The sequence below is a fragment of the Platalea leucorodia genome, assembly GCF_965183815.1.
Source record: "Platalea leucorodia genome assembly, chromosome: 7".
NCBI classification, from domain to species: Eukaryota; Metazoa; Chordata; class Aves; order Pelecaniformes; family Threskiornithidae; genus Platalea; species Platalea leucorodia.
In genome coordinates this window covers 34,568,399-34,586,471 of record NC_138829.1, presented here as the reverse complement: position 1 = coordinate 34,586,471, position 18,073 = coordinate 34,568,399, and the positions used below count along the sequence as shown (strand labels likewise).

General features: G+C 37.3%; 1 protein-coding gene across 1 annotated transcript in view; it reads left to right on the top strand.

The window, feature by feature from the left end:
- The window catches only part of AQR (aquarius intron-binding spliceosomal factor), a 60,421-nt gene that overhangs the window by 22,378 nt on the left and 19,970 nt on the right, over positions 1-18,073 (top strand). Inside the window, exons 17-25 of the mRNA XM_082316709.1 lie at positions 455-633; positions 2,513-2,680; positions 3,131-3,300; positions 8,409-8,650; positions 10,261-10,407; positions 10,980-11,049; positions 13,204-13,314; positions 14,899-15,008; positions 17,582-17,717. Coding sequence (XP_082172835.1) covers positions 455-633; positions 2,513-2,680; positions 3,131-3,300; positions 8,409-8,650; positions 10,261-10,407; positions 10,980-11,049; positions 13,204-13,314; positions 14,899-15,008; positions 17,582-17,717 — 1,333 coding nt within the window. The remainder of the gene's footprint in view (positions 1-454; positions 634-2,512; positions 2,681-3,130; positions 3,301-8,408; positions 8,651-10,260; positions 10,408-10,979; positions 11,050-13,203; positions 13,315-14,898; positions 15,009-17,581; positions 17,718-18,073) is intronic.

The window sequence follows — 18,073 nt, the reverse complement described above, 5'->3', positions numbered from 1 at the left end:
TGGAAGCTTTCCCACCAACTCTTCTGGTTTATGAGAGGTGTTACTGAATATTCATGAATTTGCCACCTGCCACATTTTGATCCTCTTTAGATTTCAAGGCATTGTTCGGTGTGATTTCTCTTATACTCAGTAGTTGCTTTTTGTTATCTTCCCTTTTTCTTCTCAGTCTTGAGTTTGTTTGTTTGGGTTTTTTTAATAATGCCAGCATAAGTTGCCTTTGTTTCTTGAAATCTAAGAATAAGTCAGTTCACGTTACGCTTCAGTTCTAAAATGCAGGATTATGTATATCTGCTGCAGTAGCATGTAAAATTAAGACTTCTGCTTTTGTCTTATTGCTGACTGACATAAATTGTTTCACAGTTTAACAAAAGAACTGAATCTGTTATCAGATAATGACTAACAAAACTTTGGTGTTTGGGGTTTTTTTTTTGTTTGTTTGTTTTTTTCCCCCTAGGTTATCGGAATATGGAGGTGTGGTCTTTGGTGGATGGGCTAGGATGGCGCAACCCATTGTCTCTTTCACAGTGGTGGAGGTGGCAAAGCCCAATATCGGTGAAAACTGGCCCATGCGAGTACGAGCAGATGTTACAATTAATTTGAATGTCCGAGATAACATCAAAGATGAATGGGAAGGTACTTACATTCTTTTAAATAAGGTGCTTAAAATAGGTGCTCATCAAAATACACTTTGATGTTATCTTACTTGTAAGAAAGGTGTTTTTTTATCCAAGACGCAGACTTGCTAATCAGTGTAATCTAATACACTGTTTAAAAGTCAGTTACTCAAATTCCAAGTCTAAGAAGTTTATACTTTCCTAAAACAAATTATTAAATTATTAAATTATTAAAGTATTTACTTTATTTAGAATGTTTACTATTTCAGACTGATGTCATTCAGTTTGTAACTGTAAAATTCTGCCCTTTACAGGGAATGTGGAAAAGTAAATCAGCATTTTAAATTAATGTGCATTCTAATAACGTCATATTGGAAAAGTGGTGGGGAATGTGCTGTCTCATATACATGTGGAGGGGACAGATTTTGATTTAATTCAAACCAGTGCAGTTTAGTGGTTTTCAGTATATTCAAATGTTATTAGGAAGTGCTGACTGGACCAAGTACTGTTTCTTATAGGCATCCACAGGCGATACTTCTTTTGCTTGGGGAATTGAACTTTGGTTGACAGTGTTGGCAAGTGGCATAGAAGCATGTACTTGTACTTGGATTATCAGTAAATGTCACTCCCTTCTCTTTTGTTAGAGAAACCTGTTAAATGTGCTGGAGCTGCATAGTGTGATTACAGGTCACGTAGCACAAATGCTACGTGATGGATCATGTAATAAGCAGATACAAGTTTGGGAATGTAGATTTCTGTTAAAGTAGAAAAGCTAGGAGGATGGCAGCAGACTTCAGTATACTGAAGGTAGCTATATAGCGGTGCACCTAGCTTTTTAAATACTAGAACAGCCTCTGATTTCAAAAGCAGTAATGCTTTAACTTAATCAAAACTGAGGTGAAGAATTGATGAATCGTTGCCTGACATAACAGGGTTGTTATGAAACTGCTTTAGGTTGGATAATATCTGGTGAGTAATGAGAAATTATTTGTCTGGTATGAAAAACACCGCATGTGTTTACTGAATTTTGAAGGTGTCTTAGATCTGTGAGACTCTTGTAGGTATACTGGAGAAAAGGATTAGTGTTCAAAATTACATTTGTGAATTGGAGAAGTTGCATTTTAAAAGGGTGTAATTCAACAGGGATGAATATTAAGATACTAAACTTAAGCAAGAACAAGTCACTGCACAAATGCACATTGTGGGAATAACTTGTTAGGCGGTAGCTTTGCAGAATGAAAAGAGTCTGAGGTCATGACCGCTCAGAAGCAAATGTGACTCCACAATAGTATGTTACTGTTGAGGGAAAAAGGAAAAAACGCTCAACCAAATCATATCAGGATTTATAAACTGGGATGTAGCATGGAAAACAAGTAACTTGGTTAAGTGATCTTTTACCCTATTAAGTAGATAACTAAAGTAACTTTGTTTAGGATTTTGTGCCCAGTTCTAGGCACTGCACTTAAATTGTTGTTAAAAAAAAAAAAAAAAAAAAAAAAAAAAAATTGGAGGTTAGTCCAGAAGAAAGTAGTGAGAATAAGAGATTAATAACACTCTACTTTTGAGATAAGACTGAAAATATCTAGGTTGTGTAACCTAAATAAGATTATTGGGAGAAGAATAGTCTTGAAACAAATAAATTTGTTGTCATGAAAAAAGCAGTCAATTTCTCCTTTTCATAGCAATATTAGTGTGCAGAATAGTGGAAAAGATGACAATACCTTATGGTTCTGTATCCTCTAAGTTAAAGGCGTATTTTGAAACAGATCACATTATTCTCTAAACAAGTGGAGTTTTATTTAAAAGAAATTTTTGCGTATTCTATTGCGTATATATTAAGAAACGGAAAAGGAAAGTGACATCCGATCAAATCACTGAATGTTCCTTTTCGGAATCAGGTCTGCGTAAACATGATGTCTGCTTTTTGATTACGGTACGTCCCACACAACCTTACGGCACCAAGTTTGACCGACGACGACCTTTTGTTGAGCAAACTGGCCTGGTGTATGTCAGAGGCTGTGAAATCCAGGGCATGTTGGATGAGAAAGGACGTGTTATTGAAGAAGGTATGGTATACCAAAACTTGTTTGAAAGATTCCCCCTGGCCTTGTTTGTTTGTTTGTTTGTTTGTTTTTGTTAACAGTCTAATAGTTGACTTGCTTCTCTTTTAAGCAGTGCTCATTGAATTCATTACCTACTTGATAAAACAAGCCAGTTCCATAAGCAGCCTGAGAAAGATTAACTAGTTTCCTCTGGTAAAATCTGATGTAATTAGATTAATTAAATAAATCCAGTACATTTTGGTTTTAGTAATAAAATACCTTATATTCAAAAATTGTGTTAGAAATTGGACAAAAACATGAACTAAGAAAGTTTGTAATGCCATGCAGAAATTAGATTCATCATACGAATTTGTCTAAATTTCATTTCAGGAATGGTTATGGATCACTTATTTGAATGATAATCTGCTTTTAGCACTACTTCAAATTCTAATCTTACTGTTTCATTATGGGCAGGACCTGAACCCAAACCAAGACTTAAAGGGGATTGCAGAACATACAGAGTATTTCTGGACCCAAACCAGTATCAACAAGACATGACCAATACAATCCAAAATGGAGCAGAAGATGTTTATGAGACATTTAATATAATAATGAGAAGAAAACCAAAAGAAAACAATTTTAAGGTAAGGTACTGCTCATTGACTCTTAGGATAAGGGTTTGTTTGAACATGCCAGCAGCACCGAGACATGTTCATTTTAGATGCATGTAGTTAGGCTTTTTAGGTGGCATTGGATCACTTCAGGAAGTTAGAGCATGTCAGCTGTTGATAACTTCCCCCTGCAGCTAAGTGTTGAAGTGACTGAAAATCAGAACAGTCCTACTTCACCTGAGTATATAATAAAGCATTAGTTTGATTTCAGTCTTTTAACAGGTAGCCTACAGATTAGTTGTATTTGGCCTTTTGGTCTAGGGGGTATGTGGAACGTTTTTGTTACGTGATGTAATAGTGGACTGTAGGAAAAGGAGGAGTAACTAGTCAAAAGGTGAAAATTGGAGAAACCTGTTAGCTTTTGGGAGCATCACTGGATCAGTTTCTTACTGGGCTTTGGAGGGCGTCAGATGAGATTTTTAGCACTGATATATTTGATAGACCTTATAGAGATTGTATGCGAAGCTGAAGCTTTGTAGGTTGAATGGTACTTTTTTCCTGCCCTAATAGTTTTCACAGAGTTGTAGTGCATGATTCTTTGACGTTTTTACTTCCTTGGATATTCATTGTCAAGAGACCCTTCAAGGAATTTGGTCAGAGTTCAAAATAAACCTTTTGCGAGTGCATTATGATACTCTATATTGCCTATAGGCAAGATTAAAATTATGCACACAACTTTAATTCATTTTTACGTACAAATTCAGCAAATGTTTTTTGGGAAGCTTATCAGTAACTTAGCTTTCCTTACCTTCTGTAAAAGCAAGAAGAGGAAAGATTTCCAGCAAAATTGAAATATATATTTGATTTTCTAGAATTGTGAATTGACATAAATTTAACTTTGACCAAGTGGTCTTTGTTGCCCATAGTAAACTTTTTTGATCAGATGGCATAATTACAGAATCATAGAATCATATAGGTTGCAAGGCAACTCTGGAGATTATCTAGTCCAAGCCCCCTGCTCAAGCAGGGTCACCTGCAGAAGGCTGTCTTGTTGGGTTTTAAATATCTCCAAGAATTAAGAATCCAGAACTTCTCTGGGCAACCTCTTCTAATGCTGAATTGTCCTCACAGTAAAAAAAGTGTTTTCTTGTGTTCAGATGGAATTTAATGTATGTTTATTTGTGCCCACTGTCTCCTGTCCTGTCACTGGACACTACTGAGAAGAGTCTGGCTCACTCACCTTCATTTCCTCCTATCAGGTGTTTATCACATTGATATGATACCCCGAGCTGTCTCTTTTCCAGGCTGAACAGTCCCAGCTCTCTTGGCCTCTCCTCATGTGAAAGATGCTCCGGTCCCTTAATCATCTTTGTGGCCCTGCATTGGTCTCACTTCAATAACTCCATGCCTCTTTTTTTACTGAGGAGCCCAAAACTGAATACAGTGCTTCAGATTCAGGAATGGTATGCCATTCACAGGGACCTGGAGAAGCTTGAGGAGTGGGCCCATGTGAACTTCGTGAGGTTCAACAAGGCCAAGCGCAAGGTCCTGCACGTGGGTCAGGGCAACCCCTGGTATCAATACAGACGGAGGGATGATGGGATTGAGAGCAGCCCCACAGAGAAGGACTTGAGGTTACTGGTGGATGAAAAGCTGGACATTAGCTGTCAATGTACGCTCACAGCCCAGAAGGCCAACCGTATCCCGGGCTGCATCAAAAGCAGTGTAGCCAGCAGGTCGAGGGAGGTGATTCTGCCCCTCTACTCTGCTCTCGTGTTGACCCCACCTGGACTCCTGTGTCCAGCTCTGGAGCCCTTAGTATAGGAAGGACATGGACCTGTTGGAGTTGGTCCAGAAGAGGGCCACAAAAATGATCAGAGGGCTGGAACACCTCTGCTATAAGCTGGGGTTGTTTAGCCTGGAGAAGAGAAGGCTGTGGGGAGACCTTATTGTGGCCTTTCAATACTTAAGGGGGACTTATAAGAAAGACGGGGCTAGAGTTTTTAATAGGGCGTGTAGCGACAGGGCAATGGGTAATGGTTTTAAACTAAAAGAGGGTAGATTTAGACTAGATATAAGGAAGAAATTTTTTGCTGTGAGGGTGGTGAAACACTTGAACAGTTTGCCCAAAGAGGTGGTAGATGCCCCATCCCTGGAAACATTCAAGGTCAGGCTGGATGGGGCTCTAGAGTGAGATGTCCCTGCTCACTGTGAGGGGGAGTGGGGGGTGTTGGACTAGATGACCTCTGAAGGTCCCTTCCAACCCAAACTATTCTATGATTCAGCCTCAGCACGTCTGAGCAGAGAGGAAGGAGCACGTCCCTTGACCTGCTGGCAACTTCCTAATGCAGCACAAGATACCGTTCGCCTTTTTTGCTGTGAGGGTGCATAATTTTGTATACCTGAAAATATTTCTTGTATGCATGCTCAGTTTCTTTGCTGTTAGATCATTTAGACCTTTGAATCTTTAGTGTTCCTTGAGTTTTCCATTATGAAAATGCAATATAAATGAAAAACTGCCCTTTTTTTGGTACCTTAAAATCATGCATTGCATAATTGAAGTAATTTTCATTTTAAAGGATTCTGCAGCAAGTTCTGTGCAGATGGATAAAGTGGGAGGCAGGAAGACTTTGACTTTTTCGTTTCTGTATATGGAAAGATGCCTTTGGTGTGAAACAGTAGCTTGCAGTCTGCACAGAGCATTCTGATGGCATCCAGCTGTGGTGGATTGGTATACTGGAAGTACTTCATAGAGAGTCCCTTATAACTTTACATAAAAAGAACAAAAAAACACAAAACAAAAAAACAAAACAAACAAACAAACAAAAACACAAAACAAAACAAAACACACACACACAAAAAACCCCAGAACTGATTGTTAATGTTGTGTGTCTGTGGTGGGTTCATTTTACATTATAAGCACAAGTGCTCTCTGCCAAAGCCTGTTGGTGTGCTGGCACTATAGACATGTTTTTTATTTGCATATATGTATGCACTTTTGTGTAGTCAGAAGGAAAGTGCTGCAGTGAATACTTAAGTTTGCTCAGAAATGCTGTTAGTGTGAGTGTAGCTTCCAAATTTGTACTGGTGGTTGAGATTGGAAGGAACAGAGTCACAGATTGACAGAATGGTTGAGGTTGGAGGGACCGCCGGAGGTGATCTAGTCCAAGCCCTGCTTAAAGCAGGGTCAACTAGAGCAAGTTGCTCAAGATCTTGTGACTTCATACAGTTGGAACTGGATATCTCCAGTGATGGAGACTGCATAACCTGTCTAGACAACCTGTTCCAGTGTTCAATTACCTATACAGTAAAAACTTTTTCATATATTTAAAGTGGAGTTTCCCTTATCTCAATTTGTGTCCATTGCCTCTTGTCCTTTCACAGGGCACTACTGAGAGGAGCCTGTTTCCATTGTCCTTACTTCCTCCCATTATTTTTTTTTTTTATGCAAACTGATAAATTTCCCCACCACCCCTAGGGTCTTCTCTTCTTGAGGCTAAACAATCCCAGCTCTCTCAGCTTCTCATATAACAAATTCTCCAATCTCTTAATCGTCTTAGTGGCCCTTTGCTGGACTCATTCCAGTATGGCTGTGTCTCTTGTCCTGAGGAGCCCAGCACTGGACACAGCATTTCAGATATGGTCTCACCCATGCTGAGTAGAGGGGAAGAATCAGAACCTTTATAGAGGTTGACTGTTTAAGCAGGAGTGATGACCACGTTACTTTGATTCCTTGAATGACACAAAACAAGCCAGGAAAAGGGCAGAGAATCCTACCCTTTGGAGCTGGATATGTAAATGTAGACTATCAGAATAAAATTCCATTCTTTGTTTTGGCTGCCTGTTCTTTACAAGATGGGCATTTGAAAGGTCTGTGTTACATCCTGATGTGGACTGTTGATGCACTATGTTTGCCACCCGTTTGTGTCCATGTTTGATGGCATGGTAAGTTGGAGGATCTGGAAATCAGCGCAGGTTTAATATCCTGTGTTTCTTCTGCTGAAGAGCAGATGCATGGTGTCCTATACCAAGTTTCAAGTAAGGTGGCTGTTGAAGATTTGCCACTCAAGTAGCCCTTTAACAGGAAGACTAAAATTCAGCTACCTCTTAGTTAAAATGCACACCTTCTGTGCAAGTCCAGGGTCTGGAGCACTGGTGGTTTTAATTGGATGGGGAAAGGAGAGAAAATACTGACATAACCACAGATGAGCAGAGAAATCAATTTGGGGGTAAAGAGCAATATTTTGGAGGGACACTTTAGCTGGCTGCAGGGATGAAATTTATAGGGTTGAAGGAGAAACCTTAAGCTGCATGAGGGTGTGCTTGAATTTATTAGATTTCTCGTAGAAAGTGGATCTAGGTTTTAGGGTGGCTGAGGCGTTCATTTGCCATACAGTTGTGCATTACATTAAATTTTTGTGCTGGTCAAAGTAAAGAGTAATTGTTTTAAAATGCCCTGTGTCTGTAGTCTTCAAAAAGCCTGACATAAGGATTACCATTTTCTGCTTCTGGAAATTGATAGCTAAATTGGTATCCACAAAGCTGAAAATTTTTAGAAAAATAACTTTGGGGACTCTGGAGTCATCAGTTGTCTTGTTGGATTAATGAATTTAAGTGGGGAAAGAAAGGGTTGAGAAGCAAGGAAAGTGCACTGCAAGACTGTACATAGAAACCCAATGTGCGCCAGGACTATAACCACACAGAAGGTTTAATGCATTTTTGGTATAAACAGCATGACCTTATGAAAGTCCTGGAGAAGAACCTCAAGCAGAAGTGTGTGTAAAACCATTGTAAAACCAGGACAATGAGCTAGGGCCATAGCAGGCACTTTATTTTGTTTATAGGTTATTTTGAACTGTGCAGTTTTTTTTCTTCTCTGAGTGTTCTGGAATGAGAACCTTACTGATGATTATGGTCCTCTTTACTAACAGGATAGTTCAAGAATTATATTGTTTGACACTGGTGTTTGTTGCGTATATACACTGGATATGTATTGACTCAATGTAACCAAACACCTGTTAATTAAAGACTGTTACATGCTAGCATTGTAGAATAGCCTTGATTAGTCTTCAGTATGTCACATTTTCTTGGTAAAAAGTCAATCTCTCCAATCATGTTTTTACTATTTTTCTAATTTGCAGGCTGTTCTGGAGACTATTAGGAATTTGATGAACACAGATTGTGTGGTTCCTGACTGGCTGCATGACATCATTCTCGGATATGGAGACCCAAGTAGCGCACACTATTCGAAAATGCCAAATCAGATTGCAACTCTGGATTTTAATGACACTTTCCTGTCCATTGATCACTTAAAAGCTAGCTTTCCTGGATACAATGTTAAAGTGACCGTTGACAATCCAGTTCTGCAAATACCCCCCTTCAGGTGATCTCAAAATTTCAAGTACTCCTGGTCTGGTATTCTTGCTGAAGTGCATTGTCAGGTGGAGTTGAATTCAGTGGCTGAAGGGAGCTGCTCTTTCCTTTAAGAAAAGATATTAATATGTTAATACTAAGATTTGGATAGTTACATAACAGAGTGAACTGTACTGCAGTTAGGCTCAGGAGCAACTGCTGATGTATTCGCTACAAAAATGCATCAGAGCAATGCTTGTAGATCAGCCTATTGAATATACGGGAAAAACAACAGTATGAGATAGAATAAAGACATATAGTATTCACTTCTGCATTATGGTATCTAGCCTCCTCAAGTTCAGCCTAAAGATTTTTAATTACGTAGTTTCCTTACATGTCTTATTAAAGCACGCTAAGAACAACAATTTCAACATCATATAAAATTTGAGCTTTTGGAAACACCATTCAATCAAAACAGATAACTGAGTCTGAAATCCCATATTGCTTATTTTAGAAATGGTTTCTCAAATAGGATGCCTACCTTTGACCACTAAATGAGATTTACGTATTTTGTTTCAATGGTGCTGTTGTCTGGCATTTTTAGACTTGACAGTTCTGTCTCTCCTGGCGGACCTCTTTGGACTTTGGCAACTTGAGTTTCACAGTTCGTAGTTTTGGAGAATATTTTCTTCAGCTGGGCTGAAGAAACTTTGTCTTTTTTTTCCCTTAAAAGTTAATGAGAATTGAAATATGTTTCCTTTTGAAGGAATAGATTTGACTGGGGATGGAAAAGATGGCTGCTCCCCCCCCCTCCCCCCCAAGTCAGCTTTTATCATGGCTATATTGAATCTTGAAAAGCAGGGAGGTAATCTTCCATGCTTTTTTTTCAAACAGTGCATGTAGAATATGTGTGGAGAAGGCACTAACGCTATATAGTGATATAAAAATAGTCTGAAGGTATCAAGACAAGATGCCACGCATAATTTCCTTCGATGAACTAGAGTTCATTTTCGGTTCATAGATTAAAATACAGATATTCCTCTTTATGAGGAGATATTGCTCTTCCTACTGCTGCATTTGGCCTGTAAAGAGACTAAGAGATTATTGCTCTTAAAGATGTCTGTATTGTTGTCTCAAGATAATTGGATAGCATTGGAATTCCTTCACCGTGATTCGTTTCTGAATTAGAGAAGCTTGCTAACATATGATACAGAGGCCTATTAAAAAAAAAAAAAAGTGTGCATCAGTTCTAGAACAAAATCAAGTTATTACTTGTGAACAGACAGTGCCGGTGGCTTTCTTCTATAACTTTTACTCCTGTCCCTTCCATTTTTATTTATGAACTCTTTGCCTTCAGTGTTTTTTCCAGCTGGCTCTAAGCACTGCTCCTGGCTTTTCAAGCTATGTAAAGAGCACTTCTGACATACTTTTTGTCAAATACGCTTTCTTAAAATCAGCTTCATCGATTTATTTGTCATCCCTTTTCCTTATCCTCACTAACACTTTGTCTGCAACTCTTGTTTCCCTATTGTGTGAAGGTTTGTCTTAATGGTGACAAAAAACTCTTTCTGTATAAACTTCTAAGAGAGTCTGGTATCATAGTGAACGTGTTGAAGTATAGTCTTAAATTACGTGTTACAGGATAACTTTCCCAATAAAGGGAGGCAAAGGAAAGAAAAGAAAAGAAGAGGATGGGAATGAAGAAAAACCTGAAGAAGCTAAAACACTGATTGTAGAGCCTCATGTCATTCCAAACAGGGGACCATATCCATATAATCAACCAAAACGGTAATAAATGGATGAGAACTTGTTTACAAATGATAACACATGCATAGCAGTTCATTTTCAGAAATACTTAAAAATAATATTGTTGATTATAAAGACAATGTCACTTTTATTTCATTACCAAAAGAAGATTTGAATATGAGACTGTTTTGTTTTCTACTTAAATCAAACTATTCTATTATCCCCTCTCTGTTAAAAAATTCCCTTGAAGAACAATGAGAAATGCTGTCTTTTAGCATTGTATCAGGACTTTGAATATTAGGAGAATCATACCTAAATAATTTTACAGCATTCTCAGCAAATAATGACTAAAGACAGACAGTCTTTCGGATGGGATGATTTTGTTGTCACATGGACAATGTGATTTACTGTCTTGCTTAGAAATTGCAAGATTGTCATGTCTATAAAGAAGATCGTTGTAATGATGGTTTAATTTATATAAAAGTTTGCAGGCATGTAGTTCTGGAGAAACATGTAGCCAACTAATCTAAATCAAACGTGTTAAAACAATTGCTTTTATCAAAACTGTTGGCAAAAATCTGTCAATTCTCTGATCTTGTTTTGCTTTGTTACAGCAATACTATTCAATTTACCCATACTCAGATTGAAGCTATACGTGCAGGAATGCAGCCTGGGCTAACTATGGTAAGAATGTTTTTAAGGATTTTATACACATATTTATTTTATTCTGGCTTTAGGTACGTTCAGTGAGATACCCGTAATGCCCATTTCTGTACCCTTGCTGGGGTCACTTCTATTAATAGTTTAAAAATATGAAAAATTACCATGCAAATGTTCAACATCCTCCCATCTTCGCAAAATCATACAGAAACACATTTGATCTCTGTCTAACTGTATCCTGTGTTTCAGTGGCTGAAGACTTTCCACAGCAACTGAATTTACTTTTTCAGTGGTTGGATTGCTAGTTTTAGACTGTAAAGCTTTTGCCATGTCTGTCATTTTTGGCTGTTTTAAATTACTTGTATCATTTTTTTAGTTTGATCTAGCTCCATTAAAGGAAATGAAAGTCATTGAATTGTCTTCAGGGAGCTTTTTTCTACTGTCTTGTGAAACGTAATGTGCAATCCCTTATATCCTGCTGACTGACTTCTAGAACTAAGAAGTTACAAACCAAACCAAAGCTGTACATCTGTTATGAAAATAATTTTTGATCAGTGAATTTCTGCAAAGATCTTTAAGTTTTACTACTCTGTTAGACTTTCACTGCAAGTACCTGTCTCCCAGCGCAGTACAGTGTATCCTGGCACTGACTCAGTGGAATATTTGAATGACTTTTCTCTGATACTCTTAATTTCTTCTTGATCTGTGTAGGCAATAATGATAACTTTTACATTTTTGTATCGGTATTCATTAGTACCATACTCTTCCACCTCCCTTTCTTGCTTATGTTTTACCACTCCCTATACGCTCTGTAGCTAGCACACAAAAGATGCATGGCACAGGAAAAATAAACTTCAGTGGAATTGTATGCCTTTTGTCCCTCCTTGACTAGGTGTGCTGAAATTAGCAGTGTTGTAAATGTGTATAAAAGCTACCTGAGTTCTTGGCAGTGTTTTTGAGTACGGTATGTTTTCTGGTAGAACACAGCAGAGCTTTCTAGTTGTTGATAGAATTTGAAGAAGAAAAGTAACTTCCTGTGCCTGGTACTCCATCAGCTTTCATAAATATTTGAGAAGATGGTTGTTACATAATTTGAACTTTTCTACTAAAACCACATTTGTTGATTTTTAAGAGGTGTTAAGAGAATGAGTGTCTGTTAAGTCAAAAGGGAAAAACAATGACAAAGTCAGCTTTTTGGTTTTGAGGACGTATTTCTGATTTTTTTTTTTTTAACTGCATCACCCACGTTTTTGCAGGGAGAGAAGGCAGACTGAGAAAACAATTACCTAATATAGGCCTGTTTTATTTTCTGTCATTGTCATATATTCCTGTCAAATATTTTTGAGAAGTACAATCCTACTTGCTTTTGAATCCAGTGATCAATGAGATTCTTTAAATAAAGCAAGTATAATTTCATAGCAATTTGTAATTTTATGTGTAGATATATGAAACCTGCTATTCTGTGCTTCTTAATGCTGAACAAATTACTTTGAGATGCTTTATAATACTTGGATACCTTTAAAATGTCTCGGGTATCAGTTTTTGAATGTTGTTGGTATAATTGAGCCTATAAAAACATTAACTGTCAGTATTAATTCTGTATCATCAGTTGTAGATTTTTGAGTAAATAAAAAGAATGGATTCTTTTTTTCTGTTCATTATATCTGCCTCACCTTATTCTTTTTCAATTATGTGTTTTGATGCTTTTTTCACCATTTCCTCTATGTTTAGCCTGTCCTGAGCCTTTTTTCTCTGAGGAGGTCTGTTTTCATGGGTTGTGAAACAAAATAGTATTTCATATGCTGGATTACCATGTTCCTCTTAGGCAGGAATCTGCCTAAGTAATCTGAATTAGTCTTTCATGATATATTGTATTTGTTCTTGAAGTTTACAGAAGCCAGCAAGTAATCGCTGGATTACCGTATTCCTCTTAGGCAGGAATTTGCCTTAGCATTGGGCTAAGTCTTTCATGGTGTGTGTATGTGTTCTTGAAGTTCATGGAAGCCAGCAAGCAATTGTACATGAAACAGAACATTTGTTTTGTTGTTAATGTATGATGTCAGTGTCTTGTGAGATTGTTCTGCTTTTTTCCCAACTGGCTATATTTCTGTGTTGTGCAATATTCTGATAAATTGTGTATTGATTTTTGTTTTTAATTTTTTGCGTGTTTGTTTTTAGGTAGTGGGTCCACCTGGTACTGGAAAAACTGATGTAGCAGTCCAGATAATATCCAATCTTTATCACAATTTCCCAGAACAACGAACTCTTATAGTTACCCACTCTAATCAGGTAAAGTGTTAGTCATGAATGAAATTTTCCTGTAATTAAAATCACAAAGAACAGCAGGTATTGAGATCAGTAGGTTTGGGATTGTAGTTGTCTCTTAACAATGAAAACTTGAGTTGTCTTGTGAGCTGTTCTGCAGTTTCATAATGTGAAATTAAATTTTTGAATTTCAGATTTGTAGTTCTGAGCTATTTATCAGAAGTTTTCAATATATTTAACTGGTTGGGGGTAGAAATTAGGAAGTATTTTGAAAAAGTGTCTGCACAGTTCTTAAAGTTACACATTCACTGCATATATGCCAGATTTTTGCTAACTAAATTCCTCAGACACTGGTTCCTCTGTGCTTCGTGCCTCTAAGGGAAGGCATGAAAGGTATCATGGCCTCTTCAGCTGAATGCTTGCTTCCCGTTCATAAGAGACGGAGTCTAGCTGCTAATTTTCAAGCATATATAAAATAATAAGAATAATAGTAATGATAAAAGTCTGAAAAATTCTTACTTTAAATCTGTCTGGTTTCGAAGGGTTTGTTTGGAAACCAGGGTCATCTGTTGCCTGGTCTCCCTAATTAGCCTATCCTATCTCAGTTACAAGATATTTTAACTGAACATACTGCTTCAAAACCGTTTAATCTTTGTCCATCAAAACAAGATCAGGCACTTAACGCTGTTGATCAAAGAATGGTGGATGGGGCTTCATTTTGGTGAGGACTTAGAACCTGGAATAATATAGGCCAGTCTACAGTGGTTTGTGGGAGAGTTAACACGTAATGAAGTTGAGAGAAAGCGTTGAGAGCATGTATGTTGGGGAGAAAAGGAAGCAAATAATTTGAGGTAGGTATGACACTCTTCTTACCAGACAAGACTTATATGAGAACATGAACTTGAAATTGTACTTCAGGAGATGAACTCAGCAGTGTTCATCCCCTATGCCTTGACACTGTACTTTAACATGTTTGCATGACTTTCAGCTGACTTGAAGTACAAGTGGAGCTTGCTGATGTTTATTCTTAGTTTCATAACTTGACCATCCAGTGCTTACAAACTTACTCCTTTGAAATACACTGAATTGTACAGTTGATACTAAGCTGTTGGACTAATTGAAGAGTTTAAGGCAGGAGACATGGCACACCTTGAAATTTAGTTCAGCAGAATTTATTTATCTGTATGGAATAGAGTCACAGCACCTGCCAGTCAATACGAGATCACGCTCTTCTAATGTATAGTAAAAGTTGAATGGTTTAAAGTCATCTAGCAAAATCAATGTTTGCAAAGTGTGCTTCTTGAGACAGTTTTATAAACTGATAGCTTTATCAACTAAATGGGGTGATTGAATCAAATTTTAAAATTGTAAAATAAAATTTAATTGTTGTATAAAGTATGTAAATAAAGAGTTTTAGTAGGCTAATTTCCCTGTTGTCAAGATTAAGAGCTCTAGTTTCAGTATTAACTTCATGTTTGCTTTGGCTTCCATTTATATGAAAATAGGCATAATTTCCTAGCTGGCTTACTAGTAATTCTTCAGTTTTCCCCTGCAAGAGCCTCTGAACTTCTGAAAACTACCTTTTCTCCTGTTCTTGTCAATCTTTAGGCTTTGAACCAGCTGTTTGAAAAAATCATGGCTCTAGACATTGATGAGCGCCACCTCCTGCGTCTGGGTCATGGAGAAGAGGAATTAGAGACAGAGAAAGATTTCAGCAGGTGAGAAAGGAGGTGCTACTGATAAACTCGCTTGCATAAACATCATAGCAAGTTGTATGCGTTGAATCCATTTTACCTCCCTTGTAAATGAGGAAGGAGCTGTGCTTGACAAGTTTTACCTTTCTCATGTTACTGAATCCCAGTAATGCAGACTGCACTTGTTTTCAACACAGGCTTAAGTAATTTTGGTTCTTATTCAGTAGAGAAACTGTGTTCTCTTGAGAATCCAAAGGCAGAATCAGGCAGTTGCTTGTTCAAAAACTCAACTGCTGGAATAGAAGTAGTTAGTTATATTCTGGGCCCATATACACTTCAGAGAATTGATCTATTCTGTGAGAGAAAGTTGAATAATAAAGATGGGTTTTTGCAGTTAGGAATTTTTTGTGCAAATATGATATCGCTTCTACTGGCATGGTGAATACTTCATACATAAATATAAATATGAAATTAAACTTTCTGCTTTTAATTCTTCAGAATATTGCTTGATTACAAAGTTACTTATTTCTTTGGTAAATAGCATATTTTTAATAATATATACATAAGGAAAGCTATCAAGTCTATATCAGTACAAAGACTTAAGAACCTGTTCTTGTAAATATTTGTACGTTTGTTATGTATTAGTCCAATTGAGGTCAGTAGGATTACACACATTCATAAATGTAAGTGAGGTATAAGGGTCATGCACTGGAAATAACTGAACTGTCCAGTACTGGATTATTATAGCAATACTTTGACTTCAAAAGCTGTAGTAAAAACTATGTATAGTCACTAGAAGTTACCCACATATGCATAGTTGAGTTTCATTTGGCAGAATAAATACCTTGTATTTTTTTTTTTAAATTTGAATGCTTTGATGTAGTCAAATTATTCCAGAAATTTGATAGCCAAAATCTTAGTGAAATGGTTCCATGGCAGATTTTTTTTTTTTTTAGTAATATCCATGGTTTAGTATATTCCTTGCAGTGCTTACAATTAAAAGGAGTTTTCTTTGAGATACTCTGCATTGTCTATTTTCATTCTTTTTCAGGGTAACTCCAGACCTACAGGACGTTACTGCAAAGTCCTATGGGTTCTGGCAGTTTGGGAGGGAGGGATAAGGGTTGAGGAATGTATTTGAAGGTGGGCTGCACTACTGTGAGAAGAGAAGTCTATTTCCCATAAGCCCTTTGTTTTATGTTTAGGTTGCTTCTGCATTCGTGGTTTTTCTGTGTCAGGCTGCTTTAGAGGCCACAATACTGCTTAAGGAATTTCTACTGCTGGTGAGCTTAGTGTTCCTTTTTTGCTCCCTCTGCAGGCACAGCAAAGCAAGGCAGGGGGTATAAGAACATAAGGTGGAGAGGAGCTGATTAAACTGGTACTGTCACTTAAACACAAAGGGAATCACAGCTAAAGAAAATTTTTGTAGCAATGAATGAATACATAAAAGAGGACATATGACTTGAATTGTGAGAAATAAGAGGACATTGGAAGTGTGAGGAAAAAACCCCAAACAACTGGTTTCAGTCACTTGAAGAAAATACTATTTAGTATTCCAGGGATCTTAACTCTCATAGTTCCTAAGGAACTTGTTTTTTCCAGTTGTGAACAATATCATATTCAGCTGTGTCTTAGTAAATTCAAATCTCCAGCTTTAACTACTCTCACCCTTCTAAATAAGACAATAGAACCCATTGTGATTGTCTTTTTATTTTTTGTTCTGCACAGAAAGCATATTTTATGAATAGTAAGTTTAAGAGGAGCTTGAAATTTAGCCTTTATTCACATTTGAGCTTTTAACTATGTATGCATTTTTAAAAGAAAGTGTCCTGTTCCTCTGACTTCTTTAATTCCACCCATTTATACCACTTTTTAATTTGTTTTCTTTTTTAGAAAATGTGATACATCGATTTTTGTTTTTCTTGTACTGCTTCTGGGAGGGGGGGAGTGCATGGATTAAGGAAATTGATTTACAAAGGAAAAAAATTGAGCTTGACTTGGGTAAGAGGAGAAAGAATGGAAGGAGTGGGTTACAAGCTAATCAGTCATAAAAGTTATTGAACAGGCAGCTGTGAGTACAGGACCTCCTATGTGTGGATGTAGACCTGTCTGTTATGGTGGGCTAAGCATTATCGCAAGACGTTTTGTATATTGCCAAAGGAAGTCAGCCTTATCGTACTGAAACTTGGGGTATAGATTCCATTTATGATGGTCCATAGGCTCGTATAACTTGCTTATGTTTGTGTAGCATGTGACGTGCCATAGTTCCCAAACAGTACATTGGAAGTAATGCTTACAGGTGTGTTATGAGAATGTTTTACTAACATTTATGAAGCTTTTGTTGAAGTGATAGGATAAAAGGAGCTTTTTCTACAGTAATGGCTCTTGCATGGCTTTGTAAGTTATTAGTGCTCAACTGATAGAAGTAGTCGGCATGTAGCAAATTCTTGGGTTTTGGAACCTGGTAGTGGTTGTGAGGGTTCTTTTGTGGGGAGGGGTTTGGTTTTTTGTGATCTCTCATTGTGATACTTAGATAAAACAGTTTTGAATGAAATACATTTAAATGCAAATTATGTTATATTTAATCCATTATGTAGGTATGGAAGAGTTAATTATGTGCTGGCTCGAAGACTTGAACTTCTACGAGAAGTTGGGCGATTGCAAGAGAGTCTTGGAGTCCCAGGAGATGTTTCTTACACTTGTGAAACTGCTGGCCACTTTTTCTTATACCAAGTAAGGACTGAAATACTTCTACAGAGGCTGTATGACCTCAATATGTTATGAAACACTTTGTAAAAATTGGAATGAATTTTTCAGAATTGAGTCTAAAAAAAACGCATTTTCTTTGGTGGTTCAAAATACAATAACAGCTAAAGCTATAATTGCAACATTACTTACTGGTATTGCTATTGTTTTAAATCCTGCCTGATGACTCACCAGTTGAAAGGCTAGCATTGCTGCTCTTTATGGCTGCTGGCAAAGATTCTAACCTGAAGTTTCTCCTTCAGATAGGAAAATCTGTGGGCTGCTTTACGTTTTGGACAAGCATTAGAGCAGCTACTTGATGATCCTGCTTGAAAGCTTCCATG